The sequence below is a fragment of the Etheostoma cragini genome, chromosome 9 (assembly GCF_013103735.1).
Source record: "Etheostoma cragini isolate CJK2018 chromosome 9, CSU_Ecrag_1.0, whole genome shotgun sequence".
In the NCBI taxonomy this organism is placed as follows: Eukaryota; Metazoa; Chordata; class Actinopteri; order Perciformes; family Percidae; genus Etheostoma; species Etheostoma cragini.
In genome coordinates, this window is record NC_048415.1 from 17,122,272 (window position 1) to 17,141,715 (window position 19,444).

At 40.5% G+C, this 19,444-nt stretch overlaps 1 protein-coding gene across 1 annotated transcript; it reads left to right on the forward strand.

Moving 5' to 3' along the window:
- Window positions 1-1,786: 1,786 nt before the first annotated feature.
- erich3 (glutamate-rich 3) lies at window positions 1,787-19,023 on the forward strand. Its single transcript, XM_034882304.1, has 15 exons — window positions 1,787-2,051; window positions 3,277-3,370; window positions 4,796-4,921; window positions 5,036-5,107; window positions 5,324-5,452; window positions 8,388-8,546; window positions 9,792-10,001; window positions 10,384-10,564; window positions 10,891-11,077; window positions 11,833-12,062; window positions 12,191-12,340; window positions 13,022-13,369; window positions 14,624-14,755; window positions 14,850-18,226; window positions 18,429-19,023. Exons 1-14 carry the CDS (start codon window positions 2,032-2,034, stop codon window positions 18,197-18,199), a joined length of 5,388 nt encoding a protein of 1,795 aa, XP_034738195.1. The 5' UTR covers window positions 1,787-2,031; the 3' UTR covers window positions 18,200-18,226; window positions 18,429-19,023.
- Window positions 19,024-19,444: the final 421 nt, after the last annotated feature.

Consider the following 19,444-nt stretch of genomic DNA (forward strand, 5'->3'; position numbering starts at 1 on the left):
GCCCATTGTAGGCAATGTAGATATATAATCATTCAATGTTGTAATGTTCCAAAGGCACATTCTGTTTACCAATCTGACATCATTTTTTATAAAAAAAACTGAGAAAACATTAGAGAACCCTTTGCAATTATGTAAGCAGATAATGTAATCTGAAAACTGTTGCCCAGGTTAAAACCAACAAACATTGCGACTGATCTCAGCTGATATTCTGTCTATAATGGCGTCCAATAGAAATTTCTAAGTGACCCCGAACTTTTGACCGGTATATGTGTACATATTATGTATAAAAATTAAAAAAATGTACTGTATAGAAGTAAAATAATTAAATCCCCACTCCACCCATTTTTGGAGGTCCTCCTACTTTTAATTCCGGGCCTTAACTGTTCCCAGAACTGCGCTCTTCTGGACAGAGATCTCAGACGTTCTTGTGGTGATCCAGTCTGTCGACCAGTTGCTGGTGTTAGACGGGTGCTACCCTGATGCACTGTTCATTTATTGGGCCACGTGTCTTCTTATGGTAGCTATAGTGATTTCTGTAGCACTGATAGCTGGCTGACTTCCCTTGATCTCAGCTTCTAGCCACCTTCTCCATGCAGGATATGGCCTATGTTCATCTTGTAGTTAAACATCTCTAGGATTGCTGTACTGTATATCAGCTTGTTGTATTCAGTTATAGATATAAAACACTAGATGTGACATGACGTCATGGAATGACGACTAATGGAATAACTGTGGGCCATCTTTCCTGGGTACTGTTTACATTTGCCATGTATGGGCAGAAACTTTATTATTAGCTTTGCTGCACCTGTTGCTTTACTAAAATGACCAAGGTGACCAGGGAGGCTGGCCCCTTTTCCCCCACGTCAGTATAGAGTAGATGGGAGTTATGTTTTTCACATATAAAAGATCATTTACACATAATTGTCCTTTGTAACTTTACTGTTAGCCACCAACGGACCAGCTGTGTTCTAATTCAAGTCAAAGTAATTGCTGGCGGTCCACAGCATTGATTTTTTCCTCCTGTTACTCCACTTCATTTGGTTGACAGCTGTAGTTACTAGTTACTTTAAAGATTACGATTTTACATTAAAAAATATATAAAGTTATGACATACAACACAAGTAAGTGATTTTCCTCTAAACTTTCTCAGATAGTTTTAATTAGTATGATAACTCTCCAAGGGCCATTGCGATAAAATGATCCAACATTTTCAAAAAGCCAAAACATGAACACATATTTTTCACATTACTTCGCGCCCCCCCCCCCCCCCCCCCCCCCCCCCCCCCCCCCCCCCCCCTTTCCTCTCCTAATAATCATCTCATGACCCCACAGATTTAGTCCCACTGGACTAAACTACCTGAAACTACCCATGCCTGTGTAAGAAGTAGGTCAAACATCGCCTCTCCTGAACCAGCTACAACCGTTAAATGCTGCATCAGTTTTCACCACACTGTCTTAATATATCTGATAGGGACTATTTTTCTGCAGATTATTTCACTCTGATACTTTGAGTACATTTACTTTTACTTCAGTAGGATTTTGAATATATGCCTTTTACTTGTGACGTGTCTTTATACTGCACTGAAAATTTTAATCATCTGAGTACTTTTTACCACTAAAGCTGTGTATCAATTAACTGCACCAGTCTAAAAAGAGTTGACACGCTAGTAGACTACTTATCAAATGATTAGAGATAAAAAGTGAACTAAACTGAGTAATGAATCCGTCTAAAAACAAGTGCAGAGTGCGTGTTATCCTGGCTTAGATGTCAGTGGGACTCTCTCTGTAAGTGGAAACTAGTCGCATTGGCAACATCGTCACGTGACCTCCCATGGCAACCGGTGAGTGTCATCAGTTCCGCTCTCAAGAGCAGCCCCCGTGCGACTCAACAGAAAATACACTGACTCACTTTATAACAACTCTGCTGATTCAAATTGACTTTATTTTGGCCCAGGAGTCCTCCAGCAAGACCACGGCCCTTCTTACCTGAAATATTGGGGCGACATTAAAGAGAGTTCGAGCGAAAAAAATATGAGTCATCTCAACCCAGGGTAAGTAGGTCCTACAATTTAATGTTTTATATTTGGTTAAGAGAAGGGCTGGACTGATTAGCCTTCTTTTTGTTTAACTTAATCTTGCCTTTCATAATTTTGTAATTACTTGAAAACAATTAAAAAAATGCATCAATACAATATGTTGTGAGAGTAAAATGTCAAGCAATATAACGACAGTGGCCAAATTAACTACTCTTAGTTGACTGAAATTATGCTAATGCTAAAGTGCTTCACAAAACGACCTTAACATGGGAGTACATTTACTACTTTTAGGCTAGGCCCTACTAATAAATCCACCATGAACTAATAAATGATTAAAAAACGTTTTAAACTTTGTCAAACAAAGTGCTTCACTGTGAACAACACATGTCAGTGAACAAGACCTGAAAAGACAAGACGAAACAGCAGAAACAAGATGGAGAGCGATGAAATCACTCTTTTTATGTCAAAGAGGTATTCTGATTCTTTGTTTACTTTTAAAGCACATTTTCTGTTACCAGTAATGGCATGTATGAATATATAATACTGTTACACTGATGTGGGTCAGTTTGCTGCATAATGCATACTTTTACTTCTGATACTTTAAGCACATTTTGTTGCTAATACATTTGTACTTAGTAACTAGTCAATTTTAATGCTAATGCTAACGTCTTACCCTGGCAGAGTCCAATATGCATCTTTCATGTCTGTTTTAGTTTTTTTACCTTGTTTAACTGTTTTTAATTTTTAATCGGGAAAAGAATTTGGAAAACTGTGATTTGTAAAGACTTTGAACTTGTACCAATGTTTTTGCACCATTAAAAATTATATTTAAATGAATACAGGTCCAGAAACAACTAAGCCAGGTGCACAGAGAGGAGGCAGACAGGGTTAAGTGTGTCATCCTGTGTGTAATCAGACACCGGTAACAGACCCCATAGTTGTAAGCTCTTGTTGTCCCATACACAAATGCTGGAGGAAATAAAAACACTTTCAGATAGGCCGGGGTTTGGACAACCTGATGTCTCATTAATGAGGACAACAAACAACAACCAACAAACGTGGTGTGGTGCACTGCACTAACTTTGATTGGGATTCTGGATTTCTGTGAACTGTAATCATGAGCTCTCGAGTCACTTCAATGGAATACAAGATTTAAAGTCTAGATGTCCATCATGAAGTGAAGCCTTTTTTTAAATTAAGTTTCTTTGGCTGGGATTTATTGAGTGTCTTGTTTCTGTAGACTTCTTTCAGCCTACAACAGTCTCAAAGACAAACATCTGGCTGGATACTTCAGCAACACTCGGATCAGGAGACACCTGCAGAGAGCTGGACTGGTACGTTAACAGGTTGTTGTTGTTGATGATGATGATCAGGGCTGTAAACGTAAATGGACTAGAGCCCCACTGATACATCGGCGGGCCAATATTATCGGCCGATATTAGCCATTTCCCGATCTATCGGTATCTGCATTTATAATGGCCGATTTAAAAAAGAAACACTTTTTTTTATATTCTTTTATCAGAATCATTTATAATGAAATAAATAAATGATTCGGATAAATTCATATTTAAAAAATAGAAACTGTCAACCATGTTATGAGCGTTGCCTAGATTGTCCACCAAAGGGCATTCTACAACGTCCCTGTTGGCAACACTGATTATTTAGTAATAATTAATTATTATAATTTTTTTCAATAATGTGTTTTTGTTTAGAGGACTTTAAGTTTCACATCTTAAGTTTGTACTTTTATACATTTTATTTATCAGAACTTTAATGTATTTTGATGTTTCTCTGTTCATTTGTGACAATAAAACAAATTTTAAATATTAATTTAGTGAGAATTCATAAATAACTACAAAAAACTAGTGTCAAGGAAATCCTTTTTATGTTTTGTAATGCGTTTCTGGAACTTAAAAATATGAATGCCGTATCGGCCTTAAAAATCATCATTCATCATTCACACACAGTAGACGTGGCTGCCGTACAAGGTGCCACCTGCTCATCAGATAAATACTCACACACATTTACACTTTGATGGCGCAGCATCAGGGGCAACTCGGGGACATTGAAGTCTTGCCCAAGGACACTTCAACATGGGACTGCAGGGATGCAAACTTTTGCTGAAAATTGCCGCTTTCAATCCCAAATAGGTCACGGGGAACGAAATGAGGTCGGTTTTTGACTTCCTGCGTCAAACCGGCCAACATTGCTGTCTTTAAGAGGTTTTAGTGGGCTTAGTGTTAACACTAGAGTTAAAATATTGGTATATGGAAGTAGACAGTCTAGAACATCCACTGGTACCAACCATGTCAGCTTGTTGGGAAAAGGGCTATAAATAACACCCCAACTTCAAACGTGTGAAAAAAACCCAAAGATTTTTTGTTTTTCTTGCGTGTCTCTGAGACGCGTTACGTTAGACGTTAGGATCTTGGTAGAAGACTGCTGCATGCTGATTGGCTCACTGACGCTGATGAGATAATTGAAATTGGGTGTTGAATGACAAGGCATTTTGGGATACTCAACACTTTAGATCCAATTCGGTTGGTGCCTAAAAGTATTGAATTTAGTACCCAGCCCTAGTTGTTTTGTATACGCCTTCGTTGCTTATCATAGTAAGAAGCTGATAGGGAAAATATGTTTTGATTACCATGATGGTTTTGTATTGTTAGCAATATTAGTGACCTCAGTTTAAAAACATTTTAAACTGTTTTCAAATACCCATATCGTAGCTTGAACACTGCTGTGACTGTTGTTCTCAGATCACCAGGAGTGGGCGTATTGTTCCAGACAAGGAATACAGACACAAGCTGATCCAGAAAGCCCACCAGAGACACATTCGAGAATGCCTGGCCCAGGCCATTTTCCACAAGGTGCTAGAGATGGAGGTGGGAGGAACACAGTATACCAGAGACAAAAAGGTCTCAACATTGTCAGCTAATCTGTGCTTCTCCTTGAATAATAAATTATGCTAATTCTTTCTGTGCCCCTCCCAAATACAGCGTGTCCATCAAATAGAGATCAAAAGGAAACTGGAGGAGTTTTCAAGAAGGGAAAGAGTACATAAGATCAAAGTACATCATTTACATTTCAACACTGCTTTGCTGCCTGCTGTTTTGTAACTGTATGACTCCTGAATCATATGAAACAAAAACAAAAAACAATTAGCATTTACTATTAATTATTAACAGAGCCTTCTGTAGATGATAGTGTACAAATGTATCTCAATTTGGAACAAACATACACACAAGAAAATTGCAACGATATTGATGACTGACCCTGTTTGGAAGGTGGAGCGCTCTAAAAGGTTTGAAGAAGACATCATCCGTATTCTGTCTCCACGTCCACCCACGGGGGCGAGGGGTATCCAAAAACAACACTCTGGGCCGGAGGGTGACAACTCTGAATCCTCGGAGTCCGTGAGTCAAAACATCCGTCTTGGTGCACCAGTAGATTGAGTGGTTATTGTTGTAACATCCCATTTCATATGTTGTCATCTGTGAATGATACAGGCACCCCTGTGGCCAATCAGGAACAACATAAACCACTGGTCCAAGCCCTTAATCCAGTGCCTTTTAAAATGTGACCTTTAATTATAGCATCTCCATTATGGAAAGAAGGTTTTTAAATGCCACATGGTCTCTAACATATTATGTGAGTTTAAAACCTCAACCTTAAGTTAAATACTTTTTAGGCCAATCAATTTCAGATGGATTGGTCATCAGACCTGTGTTTCACAAGCGATAAACATATTGGGTTTGTAGTTAAAATGTTGACATTTAATAATGGGAATAGTTCAATATTTTTGGAAATACATGTACTTTCTTTATGAAAACTAGTTGACTAGACTGATATCACTCCCATGTCTGTATTTAAATATAAATAGAAAGCTATAGCTAGCAGCCAGTTAGCTGAGCTTAGCATTAAGATGGGGGAAATGTTAGCCTGGCTCTATGCGAAGGCAACAGCACCTCTAAACATCACTAAGTAACATGTTTTATCTTGTTTAGTTTGTACATAACCAAAGTGAAAAAACAACTTTTTCTTGACTGGGAGCTTTGTGTTGCTAGTCTGGCTATCAACGGAACAAGCCAAGCTGGCCAAGCTCCATAGATTTGAGATTCAATGTTGGTCTTGGGAGTCTGCTCTGTATTTTCTCTGCACAAGAGGCGTGACCAACGGGCATAGTTCAAATAACTTTTTACGCAATCGGATAGTCCTTCAACCAATCAGACCAACGATCCGGGTGACATAGAAGCGACAGCGGCATCAACGGGCTTCTGTGCTTTGGTGGAGTTCAGTGGCCGCTATGTTGAATGGAAACAAGAAGCTGCTTGGAAGCTTCTTTATCGTCATCGTGTTAAACCCGACAATAGCGAGCGAGGTAGATAAGCCAGTTTGTGATTGGTTCTTGCAAAATTGTGAACTGAAGCAGAAGAATTTCCAGACCGAGCTGCAGGGCAAAATCAAATCGCTAGCAGAGTGGGCGGGGTTTACCCAGTTTATTGACTTATCTTTATGCTAAGCTAAGCTAATCGTGTGTGTGTGTGTGTGTGTGTGTGTGTGTTCATGATGGCCTGCATAATCTGTGCAGCCAGCGTTACAATGAATATTTGTAAACATTGTTGCAATGCCTCTTCTTATCTGTCTCGTTTTACCAATCACTCCAGGATTTTGCGGCCTTTTTTTAGATTGTTGCGGCCCAAAGTGCCTGATTTTGCGGGACCTGTCCTCAATTTAGGTCATTGTGTTGTCCACTGTGTGTGTTTGTGTGTGCGTGTGTGTGCGCACGTCAGTCGTGAGGGGAACTGAGCAGCAGCAGCCTCGCCCGCCGCAGAGAGCTTCAGGATCGAAACAGCTGGAGCTTTAGCAACTTTAGAGTGAAAAAAAGTTACAGCGCACATTGATGTTAAAATGTATACAGGTTAGAAGGACGGTCTGAAATGTCTTTTGCTGTACATTTTCGTTGGGAAATGTTTGAGTCACACTCGTTTTGTCTTCATAACAGAAACAAGGAAGTGAATTTGAACACAACTTGTGCATAGTGATGTACCCATCTTACTTAATGTAATGCTTTAGTTGATGTGTGGTCACGCATTAGTTCATGAATAGAGTCATAGGCTATGAATTCATGTCAATTCCTGATGATTCATAAGATATAAAGGAATGAAGTAATGCACAAATCAGGAATCAATGCATGCATGAATTCATATTTCATGTACCCTTAAAGTAAAGTGTTACCATAACTTTAGTTCAAGTCTGGGGCAGCAGTTCCAAATAAATCGTTTATAGCCATGCAATGAAAAATACCTTTTCGCAAAGCTTTCAGAAGTTCAGTGGATGCATTTTCCAGAAGAATGCTTTATTTCTGACAAGTAAAGTTAGACCCACACAAAACTCTCTCAATGTCTTTTAATATTATTTCTTAGATATGTACTGTAGGCTACGTATCAACACAATTAATGAATATTAACTGAGATTTTTTATATTAATGATGCATCATCTTTTCCTAAAACCATCCTAAAACCCCTATTTTACATTAATTGTCATATTAAATATATGGTAATAAAGACCTGTTTTAACCGCTTATCTCAGAGTTGAGCAGTGTAAGTCCAAGACATTCTTTCAGGCAAGGAATTTCTGTCTGTAATGAAAATCTGTGTTGTCAGCCGCTAAAAAGAGGGATTAAAGTAATATATTGGGAGTAAAAGTCGGTTATCTTGGAAACATCAAAAGTCACAGACCTTGATGCCCAAATAAATAGAGCTGGTAATCCTGGCGTTGATCTCTGTATTTACCTGTGAAATCTCTGTCTGCAAACATCTCCCACTTCAGCACAAGATCAACAGTGAGTTGTTGGAGAAAATCTCAATGCACATTACTAATGTGCATTTGCACACACTTCGTGTAATTGTGTAATTTATCATGATTCAGTTAAAAGATTTTATGATTTATCAAAGTAAGAGAAAACTTTAAATATCCCCAACTGGAAACTAGGATGAAACAGAGCAAGTTAACGTTTTGTATAAAGATATAAATGAGAACTAGAGCAGATTACAATAAGGTCAAGAATGAATTTTAAATCTCAATGTTATGAAAATAAAGGAATATTATTTTATAGAGCAGCATTATTCCTCCCTTTATGTCAGCCTTAAACATGCTTAGATTCTGATCAATTTGTATGTTTAATTGACAGTTTAGTCGTACTGAAGCACAACAAATCAGACACATTTATTATTTTCTTGTACACACTGTATTTAACTAATTTCACATTGTACTGGTTTCCTTAGCAACACATATACAGTGTTTGTAATTAGCAGCATACTGACTATGTGTGTGTTACTGGTGCTGCAGCCGGGCTCGTCTCGACCCAACACGGCTCCGGGGACGATGCAGAGGCCGGTGCGTCTGAAGCCGATCCACAGTAACAACACCACAGCTTCGCTCAGACGCAGCTCCCCTTACAGACTCCCCGAGTCCTCCAAGGAGAACGACCAGCTGCTTAACTGCACTGTGAGACCGCAACACATGAGACACCTTCATTCATGTGCCTACTCATTTAGAGAGACGGTTTTTCCTTACAGAGAAAATCATATTTTCTTTTGATTCTAAACTATAGTGAGATCAATATTGTCTACCTTTAGTCACATTCATTAGAGACTACAATCCTAGAAATTAACATAATAGTACATCAGTGTGACAGTGTAACTTTGTTAAAGGACAATTCCGGTCGATTCTTTCACTCCCCGATGTAAGTCAAGTGAACATTTGAGTTGCACATGCGTTATACGTCATTTTGCGACAAGTAGCATAAAAGATGCTAATGAGAGACTTCTGTAATGTCAGTACAGTAAAAATGGACCTACTTAACAAAGTTTGTTCACTCCTGGCTGCAAACCAGCTATCAAACACAACGAAGGCTGTCACTGGAATGGAGTTTTGAGCTAACGTTAGCAATCAAACAATCATAGATAGCTAAAACATTTCTGAAATGATTTCCATCCTCTAATTATTTATTGTTTGTAGTATTGTTGTATTGTTTGTCATAAATTTCACTATGACATGTATTGCTGTAAACCGTTTAAATCTGAGCATGCGCAACTCAAATCTGCACTCGACTTACATCAGGGAGTGACAGTTTCCAACACGTAGCTCTGTTGTTTGTAAATCTGGAGTGCTGTCAATAGAGAGAAAAAAGGAAACCGTCAATGCTGCCTACACCGTGTTATCCTCCTGCTAGCGTTCCCAACAGCACCCAACAGGCTCAACAGGGCAAGTTTTAAATGGGTTTTTAGCCTCTAAACATGTTCAAAATGTCGTTAAAAGTGCCTACCCATGTGAAGTGATTCCTTCCGAGTGAACCCAGTGAAAGTCTATATATTATCTCTTTTCTGTTTTGTAGTTTGTAGACGGTCCCTAAGCACTCAAACTGCATTCTCAACACAGAAACCAAACACAGCTGAAATAACACAAATTTTACGCATTTCTTTCACATCTACAGCAGTCAGATTCACTGTGTTCACTCGGAAGGAATCACTTGGTTGGGCACTTTTAATGACATTTTGAACATGTCTAGAGATTAAAAACACATTTAAAACTTGCCCTGTTTAAGCCTGTTGGGTGCTAACTCTAGCAGGAGGAAAATACAGGTGCAGCACTGATTGGTTTCGTTTTTCTCTACTGACAGCACTCTAAATTCACAAACAACAGAGCTACGTGTTGGAATTGACCGGAATTCTCCTTTAACTTCTCTTCCAGATGGACAAAGACTCCCGGAGACGTTTGACCACAATGGAGCCCTACCGTGGTATCTCACCCTACTGCCTCCCAGTCATCAACAACTTTGTCACCCCGGTGCCTCCAGCCACAAAGAGGAAAGACAGGGTGTCAAAGGTCCCTCTCAGCAGCACGCTCAGAGGCCGCAGACTGCGTCCTACCACCGACTCCAGTGGAGCTGACCTCATTGAGGTCTTTATCTCTCTTTATGTTTACCCTAGCAACAAAACCTTCCACAACAAACTTACAAGCTGTAGCACCTTTGGGTTAACTAGGAACACCAGTTACAATTTATAGGGGGTGCACCTCGCGGGAAGAGGTTCTATTATGTATTTGTGTGTCTTTCATAAATCTGTATGTCTAAACTTTGAAATATAGAACAGCATAGAGGGATCCTGAGGATTTTTTATGTCACACATTGTGTTGTAAAATGCAGTATATATTATTATATATAATTTCACCCAGACTTAGATAACACCTACCTGTGTAGATCAGTCAAGAAATTACAAAAATGTTCCTAAACTGGATTAAATTGATATCGAACTAACCCCAACCAGCCCTTTTTCCCATCCAGGACACCCCCATGCTGAGGAGTTCTGTGCACCAGAGCCGAGTGTGTGTGAACATGATTTACTTTGGCAAAACAGTGCATCTCTCCCACGACGTGACCGACATGAGGGATGAGGTCAAAGTGTTTCAGCAACACTGTGGAGGAGAGAACCTGTGTGTTTTCAAGGGAAAGCTCCACGAGGGAGGTCAGTGTGATGATCTGTGATTGTGTTTGTTAGATACTGTATGTGTGTTTGTGTACACAAATAACAGCAAATCTTGGGCGGGAGTTTGTTTTACGTAAGTGTATGAAATAGCCTTTCTGAAACAAACTACCTCCATTAAAGGGCCCCCAGTCTATAGAATATTTCTGTGTCTTTAAATCAGTTGAGTATCACTATTATTTACATGAACCACATGTAGCAATACGTCAATATACCTCACAAGATTTAAGATGGGTTTGAGTTCTATCTTGATCTTGAATCTTGAAAATGTTCCTTCCTCACACCTACGTCCTCAATCTTTCCCTCAGAGACTTTCCAGTTCATTTCAAGGCGACACCGAGGTTTCCCCTTCAGCTTGACTTTCTTCCTGAACGGGCTCCAGGTGGAGCGCCTGAGCTCCTGCTGCGAGTTCAAACACAGAAAGGGCCCCAGACTCGGTGGCAGGCACGGACACTTTGGCTTCTGCGGTGTAGAGGGGGCCTCTCCCTGCTACAAGTAAGGTCTTCTTCTAAGTTGTACTGTGTCTTTAAAGGGGAACTCCACTTATTGTACACATCAAAGTCTGTTAACATATCTTGGGGAGTAGTACTGCATGTGTGAAAACTGTTGTGGGAATCCTTTTGTGGTTAGTTTGAAAATGAAAAAAGAGAGTTAGAAAGAAGTGAGCTTACCAGACCTCTCTAGCCTGCTGCTCATATCTGCTTGAGACTAGCAACTCAAGGCTACATTAGACGCTTCTAACACAACAAACCTGACTCACCGACTCAACGGTGAGCGGTTGAGTTGCATTTTCGGTTCGTGGGCACAGGTTTTTGACATGGAAGAAAGTGTTGAATAAAAAAAGACGGTCCAAAAATGGTCCATTGTGAGTCTGAAAATGCTATACCCTTTTAACAAAGAAATATGCTTATTTGTTTTCTTACAAAGAGTTAGATGAGAAGATTTATACCACTCAACTCGCCAACAACTTTGCTAACAACCTCGCCATGGTAACTTGATGAAAATCTGTCAAAATACCAAACTCATCTGGGTCGACCTCTAGCTCGGTACCCTTTGTGCGCTCCTTGTAGGCTGAGTCCTTGGCAGCGTCCAGGGATCGAATCCAACTTGCAGCCCTTAGCTGCATGTCCTCCCCCCTCTCCTTTCCCTTAATATATTCAAGCCATCCAATCAATCAAAGGCTTCAAAAGCCCCCAAAAATTTAACTATTCCGCTAAACTTCATAAAGTATATCATGCTGATTATTTCAGGTGCATCATAGCAATGGGACTGGACAAGAAGCCCACCCCTCCACCAAAGAGGGTCAAAGAGCATGGAGGAAGAGAAGAGGCAGTCTTAAGCCCAAAGGATGGTGCTGAGATGGAGACAGAGAGGACTGGAGACAATGCTTCATCCCACTCTGAATATAAAACCAGCCAACCACAGGACGTAAAGACTCAAGTCAAAAAAGAAACCGCTGATGAGGACAAAGTCAGAGATGGTATAATGGCAGGAACATCTGAACATCAGAGTACAAAGAACACATGCTAAGAAGATAGTACATTAAGCGAGAGCTTTTGCAAATCTTTTACATACAATGTATCTCAAAGAATTTAATTTCCTCCTCAGATTATGAGGAAGACTTTGAAGCAGATGACGAGGGCCCTGCAGACGATGACAGGGCAAAAGAAAAGAAATCCTCGTCTCCATCCCGTGGAACTCAAAGGCAGGTTAAAGAGGAGAGTGACGCCTCTGAGACTGAAGACGACGAGAATGATGGTGGGGGAATTCTCTTGTTTGAACACATCTTTCAAGTATTACACAAGAAGAAAATAAAAAGAGTGAAGTGGCATTTCATCACACATAATTTACTCATTCTTTTAGCAAAACAGAATCACTCGGTATCTTTTAGAGGGCATTCAAATACTGATTGCTGCAGATCTCCCTGGAGCTTAGCTTAATGAGATGCAGAAAGGAACTGCTCCTTCTATTTATTTACAGCATTTCTAAGCCAAGGACCCCTTCACTGACAGTGAGATGGAGCAGGGACCCCCTACTACATAGATTGTATAAAAAAAATTCCATATTAAACTGGGCCTACAACCACGTGTTGGGCGTCCTGCGTACCTTTTTAGAGCATAGAATACTAAGCTATTGAAATTAGAATTGTTGGCATGATTTTATAAATCATGTTTTAAATAAATACTTGTGCACAGTGACTCCTTAGGATTGTTTGGCTATCTTAGAGCTTACCTTACCTATAGGCCAGTAAGCCTATCATCAGTGGGGCTAAGATTCATGTTAAGACATTTACATTTTTTTTTTAAATAAACAATAATTTGATGCCCCCCACTCCTGTAGTACCCTCCGATGAAGAACTCTGATTTACAAAATAAATTGGATGTTTGGACACTCACTTTGCTGTTAAAGAATTTAAAGTGCTCCATTTTTCTTGCACAGAGGACATGAAGTCTCGTTCAGGATCCAGCTTCTCAGGCACCGAGCAGGAGGAGAGTGATGCGGAAGCCACCAAAGACTCCCGAGAAGACGAGAAAGCAGAGCCACCTATAGAGGTCGATCAAGAGGAAACTACCGTTCTACCAGATGAAAAAAACGATGAACCAAATCAAGAAGAAGCCGCTGAGGCGCCAAAAGACTCCGAGGTACAGGGCAGTGCGGGGGACAGCCCAGAGATAGACAACAGCATCTCCTCAGGGAATGAGAATAAACAGAGTGACAACACCTTAGAAGAGAAAGAGGTGGAGAAAACGCTAGATGAGAGCAAACAGGAGTTGGAACAGGCGAGGGGTGAGTATAAACCAACAAATACAACTATAGAGCTTTCACCTGAGAGGGAAATGGATTAGTCCATCTTGCATGGAGGTTTTTCCACTGGCACCTCAACCAGGGCTGTATTTGCTTTATGTGGTGTGGGTGTTTGTGTGCGTGTGCAGGTAAATACAGTAATACAGCCCTGATAACAACTAAATCAGTATCACAGTACCATAATGTCAGTTTGTGATATTTAAAGTAATATTATGACATTGTTGTAATTTTATACTGTAAAAACTACTTTTGGGTTATTTTATTTTTGTCTTTATTTTTCTTTTGCTTGGGTGTGAAGTGTTTCTATCTGATCCACTTTTTGTGGACTTAAAAGTTCAGTTTTATTCAAAAAGAGGTTGCGAAATGTTGGGATGTTAATAAGAAATTCTCACCTACATATTTTAATTGTATTTTGTATCTCTCCTGACAAATGTTTTCAGACTTAGAGAAAGCCTTTTATAACTTGTGTTTGCTTTTTACTCAATGTATCTGTCTTAAAGCTGCACAATATAGTTCTTAAAGCAAAATGATGTGGAATGAATAGACATTTTAAAATATAGTTCGTAAAAATGGGAAAGCCTGTGGGGGGTGAAAATACAATCAGAAAAGGAGGAGAAGGCTGCACACACCGAAGGTCCCATAAGCGCATCATACAGCATGTCACTGTTAAAGTATAGAATCTATACAATCACACGTGTTCTGCGTTACAGCATTTATTTTTTATTTTTTAACACACATGTTAAAAAAGTATTGTATACAAAACAGGAATTGTGGGTTTTCTAATTTTTTCTTGGAATTTATGTGCACAAAACACTTTGGTGCCAAAGTTTAGTAATTATCTTTCTATCCTTTTTAATCTTTTATCATTTAGAGTTTCAAATTGACATCCTAAAGTGATATAAAATAGGTTTAAAATAGGTATTTTAACAAAGTGTGCTTTGTGTTTTCATTTTGGTTATGTACTGAATCATGCTTGTTGATGTGTTGTATTTTCTTTCTGTGCATGTTATCATCTTGCATGTTGTTTGCATCTGGAAAGATTAAAGACATTTTGTTCGTTGCTGTTTGTTTCTTCATTGGCTCAGTTTTCTCATTGCACATGCACTGTTTAAATACTGCTTTATTCATAGCCTTTTAACATTTTGATTTGTTACCATGAGTGGCTCACAAAAGTTCATCCTGGGCTTGCTTAAACATGAACTTATATCACTGCCATGTCTGTTTTTCTCTCCCAAGCCAAATCTGTGCAGGAGAAGCTGGCAGAAGCCATACTGAAGGAGTCCGAGTGCAACTCCGAGCCCGAACTGAGCGACACCAGCACTGAGGAGGAGGAGTCCATCGAGAAATGCCCTAATCAATACAGTATTGGTACCTGACTTTCATTTTTTATTGAAATTAATCAAACTGCACAAGAGTAAAATACTTACTTTCCTGAAAAAATATATCTCTACTGTATTTGCAGATGCAGAACAGAAACACACACTTGTAAAGGAAACAAAATGTGAGGAAGCTGTTTGTGAAGATGAAGTGGTACAGCATCATGAAGAGATGTCTGAACCAAGAGGACAGGATGACGAAACTCAACAAGTATCCCAAGACAAGAAGGTGGAAATAGAAGATGGTGATGAAAAGACGGCATCAAAAGAAGACAAAAAAACAGACAATGATAAATCAGAGAATACCGAAGATACAGGTGCAGCTCTGCATCCTGTATCCGAACAGGAAATGGCTGATGGTGACAAGACTTTAGAACATCAAGAAGATGCAGCAACTAAATCTGCTGATGGTGAGACTGCAGAGGAAGACAAAGGAAGCGAGGAGAAAACTGCAGCGGAGGTCGACACGCAGCCTGGGGAGACTGGGCGAGGGGCAAAAAGCAGCGAGGAGGATGAGTCATCGATATCGGAGCTGAATAAAAACCCTGATGAGACAGCATCCCCAGATGATGCGGAGGCAGAGGCGATGACAGCGAGGGAGACAATGGAGATGAAAGCAGAGCCCTCAGAGGAGCAAGAGACCCTCAACTGTGAAGAGGCACCTGTAACCGACACAGAAAAGAGGCAGCAGAAAGACAGCAAGGACAGTGACGCAGGTTCAGAGACAGAAGTCACAGCAGAGAATTCAAGCAGCTCGCTGGAGGGGAGCGGAGACACCACCGTTGAAAAAACAGCAGATATAAGTGAGGAAAATGCAAAAGATGAGAGCAGTAAAGATGGTGTTGAAGAAGAGGAAGTGTCAGCAGTAGAGGCCAGTAAGGATGACAATCCACAAGAAAAGGATAATCTGGGCAAAGAGGAGACAGACAAATCACCTGTGGAAATAGAGGATAAGGTAGAAGAGAAATGTGAAGAGGAAGGTCAGGAGAAAGAAAAACAAACTAATCTAGATGATATAACAGAAGGTGAAAATAGAGAGGAAAGTGAAAAGGATGATAAAAATAAGACCGAAGAGGAAGAGAATGAGAGTAAGACAGCAGAAAGTATGGAAAACAAGGACAGCAATTCAGAGTTGACTAAAAGTGGCTTCAACACTGAAGGAAAGGCAAATGAAGAACAAGATGAGAAAACCCACAGTGAAGAAGATAATGTTGCAAAGGTAGAGAAGGCAGATGAGTCAGATAAGACAGAGAGAGACAAAGATAGCGTTGGTAATAAAAATGATGAGCAACAATCTGAAGAAAACGGAGCCGCAACTGATGAAACTAATGAGGTGGAAACGGCAGCTGATGGAAAAAAGGATGATGAATTCGAAAAGGAAGAGAAAGATCAGAATGAGGACATTGCAAAGAATGAAGGTGATGAAGAATCTCAAGAGAGAAAAGTTGATGAGACTGTAGGGGGAGAAGAAATATCTGAGATAACAGAGGAATCTGAGAAAAGTGCAGATGCAAACTTAGTTAAAGACGTGAAAATACCTGATGAAAATATGTTTGAGTCAGAGGATGTTGCTGACAGTGAACCAGCAGATGTAGCACAAGGGACTAAAACGGCTGAAGAGACGCCAAGCGACGTGATGGAGGCTGAAGATGTTGAGAAAGAAACCAAAGGAGGAAGTGACAACAGTGAAAAGGGAGAAGTTGATGTTGAAAATGGAGAGATTTCTACCGTAGCAGCGAGCAAAACGTGTGAGGATGAGGGAGAGGCTCAAACCGAGGGCAAAGATGACGGGATGACAGCAGATAATACCAATGACGAGAGAACAGAGGAGCCAGCAGCGGGAGAGAGCACAGAGGTAAAAGAAGTGACTGATGAATCCACTGAAAATAACTCTGAGCCAGAGACAGCTGTTAGGGAATTAAAAGAGGAATTTAAATTAGAGGATGGGGAAGAAATCGAACAAGATGAAAAAGTAAACCTGTCTGACCCTGATCGTGAAAACGGAGAATCAGATTTGATTAAAAAGAGTGACGACATCCAGAGTAATGCCAGTGAGGTGATAATTGCTTCTTCAGGGGATCAGGCACAATCTTTAACACCCGAAGTTGTGAATTCAGACGATACAGCTCACAAGTTAGACGATTCCACTGCACCATCTGACGCTGAGACTGACAAACACCCACACGTTGATGAAAATGCTGCTGCTGCTGCTGCTGCGCTCTCTGTTGCCGATGGAGAAAACGGAGCAGACACTGAGGAGGCGAGCAAGGCCTCTGAGGAAGGAGCGAGTGTGCTCCTCAAACCTCACGCGCAGGCGTCACAGCTCACGCAAATCAATGGTAACACAGAAGAGAGCGCTGCAGTAGGTACAGCAACTCCAGAGGCCTTAGCGAGAGAAGACAACAGAGATCTGGTCACAAACTGGATAACCATGCATCAAACGTCAAAGTATTTTGAGACGTTTGTCGAGCCTTTAGAAGACTTGAAGGAATCGGCCTCAGACGCTCAAATATCTGACGCTAATGAAGAAGTGACGCAATCTACAGAGCTGCCGAGATCGCAGAGTTCTCTTCAGATGGCGAAGATGTCTGGAAATGCAGAACAAGAGCGCATGCCAAAAGATGTCACTGAGTCAAAGGACAAAAGCAAAGAGGAAGCTGCGGTGTCAAACCTTGAAAGCAATCACTCTGAAGATGGTGAACTGTGTGAGAAAGACATACTGCAAGTGGAGGAGGAGACTGAGGTAGAAATCATAATAGCAAAAGCAGAGGGTGAACAAAACGATAAAGAGTCCGTGAACGGGCAAGACATGAGGTCAGAGGGGCACAAAGGAAGCAGAGGATCTGAGGACGAAGACAGGGTGCACGAGGGTTTCATGCAGGACAGCGCTAAGCAAACTGCCTTTTCCATAACTGAAGTGGAAAGAATTGCAGATTCTCATCATTCCGTAACCAGCGGAAGACCTGAGAGTGTCCATGAGAACCAAACGGAGGAGGAAACTACAGATGTAGGTCCAGAGTTGAACGATAAACAAACAGCAGTTGAAGAGGTGAAAGATCTCTTGCCCTCGTCGAAAACAGATGAGCAGGACGAGCGTACGACAAGTCCAGAGGGGCTCTCCAAATCGGATGAACCGAAAGATATCAAAGAAACGTGGGCAAAGAGCAATGACCAAAGTCGAGAAGTGACAGAAATAACTGATTTTACGACGTCCAAGTCAGACGACGGAAGCCAGGAGGAGTCCCCCCATGAAGACATCCAACACAAACCGTCAGACGAGAGCATCAGCGGAGAGGGACGAGACATGCAGCTGATCCAAGACATCAAACGCACTCTGAGTAAAGACCGACTGAGCACTTTCTCAGTGGATGAAACACTGTTCGCGCAAAGTCCATATCCTTTGCTGACTGCTGCGAGGACAGAGAGTGGACATTAGAGCTGCACACTTCAGAGAAGCTCCAAGGTACAGTGCCGCTTTACTTGCTTCTTTTTTGGTATACATGAAAACGTGTAAAAAAGTGAATGTTTAAAAAAAGAAAACAGTAATTAGACAGCCAGTTAGCTACATTAGGAAATAGAAACAATTTTAGTGATCAGGGAATGCATTTTGTCTTTTTTGGTAAATTTCCTAAAAGTGAATACAAGATGACTTTTTGTTTTGACAGAGGCCCTCAAATGTCTTGTGGTTTCTGTGTTTACATTACAATGGCTTCTCAAATCATCTTCATCCTTCAATCACCAAAAAGAAGAAGCTGCACGAGGAGTGTTGACTGCTGCATAAAATGTTTACAATAGACCATCTCTTCCTATTGTTGTTACCAAAGAGGCGTAGTTTGTGTGAGATATCAAGTGCAGCTGCTATCACCTATTACCTGTAAAGAGATACTCTTCCACTCACGCTCACAAGGTTTTCAATAATTCATAGTTGTTGGGCTATCAGTTTGTCAGTAAACTACACTTGACATCTGCACTGATGTTGCAGTTAGTTTGGCTTCTGTAATTGCACAGGATTGTCGTCTTAATGACAGTTTTAGTATTTATTTAGATGACATCTAGACAATAATGCAGCTGAACAACAGAAATGCTAACCTTAGCTAATGTGGATAGTTATTTCATCCTTAGGCGACCAATTAGTCGAATAAAACCGTGGCAACAATGTGAAATGTTACATCTAGGCACTGAGTTGTGTCATTGCTGCTAACACTACCTCTCATTAAAAGATGTAACTACTTGTATTGTCTTTTCACATGATTTTTATGGCGTGTGAGCCGTCATCTTTTCATTTGATATCTATTGGTGACTAAAAACAGTTAGAAAGTAGTCTATATCCTTTGCATTCCACTTCCGGGATTGCTCTGGTGTTGCAGGAAATTCCACCAGATGCATCTATTTTCCGTTTCCTTCCGCTGTTTCTGTGTTAAATGTGGTGGATTAATGAGGACTATGGTTAACTGCTCCTCAGATCTCTGCAGGGTAAATTAGGACTAGACTCAGATTGGATCTGTCCAATCTGAGTATTCTCTTATAAGACTAATTTACAGCGGCTCTGTGCGGAGTTTAGTACCGCCCATGACAATTTTGATTGGTTTAAAGAAATGCCATTAAACATCCACCCCAAATGCTATGTGGAGTAGCCAGACCCTCCTTCAGCGTGCTATGGAGGAGGGTCTGGCATAGCGAG

Coding starts and splice junctions, on each gene's coding strand:
- erich3 (XM_034882304.1), top strand. CDS start 2,032: ATGAGTCATCTCAACCCAGG. Junction 5,108..5,323: donor AAAGAGTACATAAGATCAAA/GTACATCATTTA, acceptor CCTGTTTGGAAG/GTGGAGCGCTCTAAAAGGTT. Junction 13,370..14,623: donor GGAGTTGGAACAGGCGAGGG/GTGAGTATAAAC, acceptor TTCTCTCCCAAG/CCAAATCTGTGCAGGAGAAG.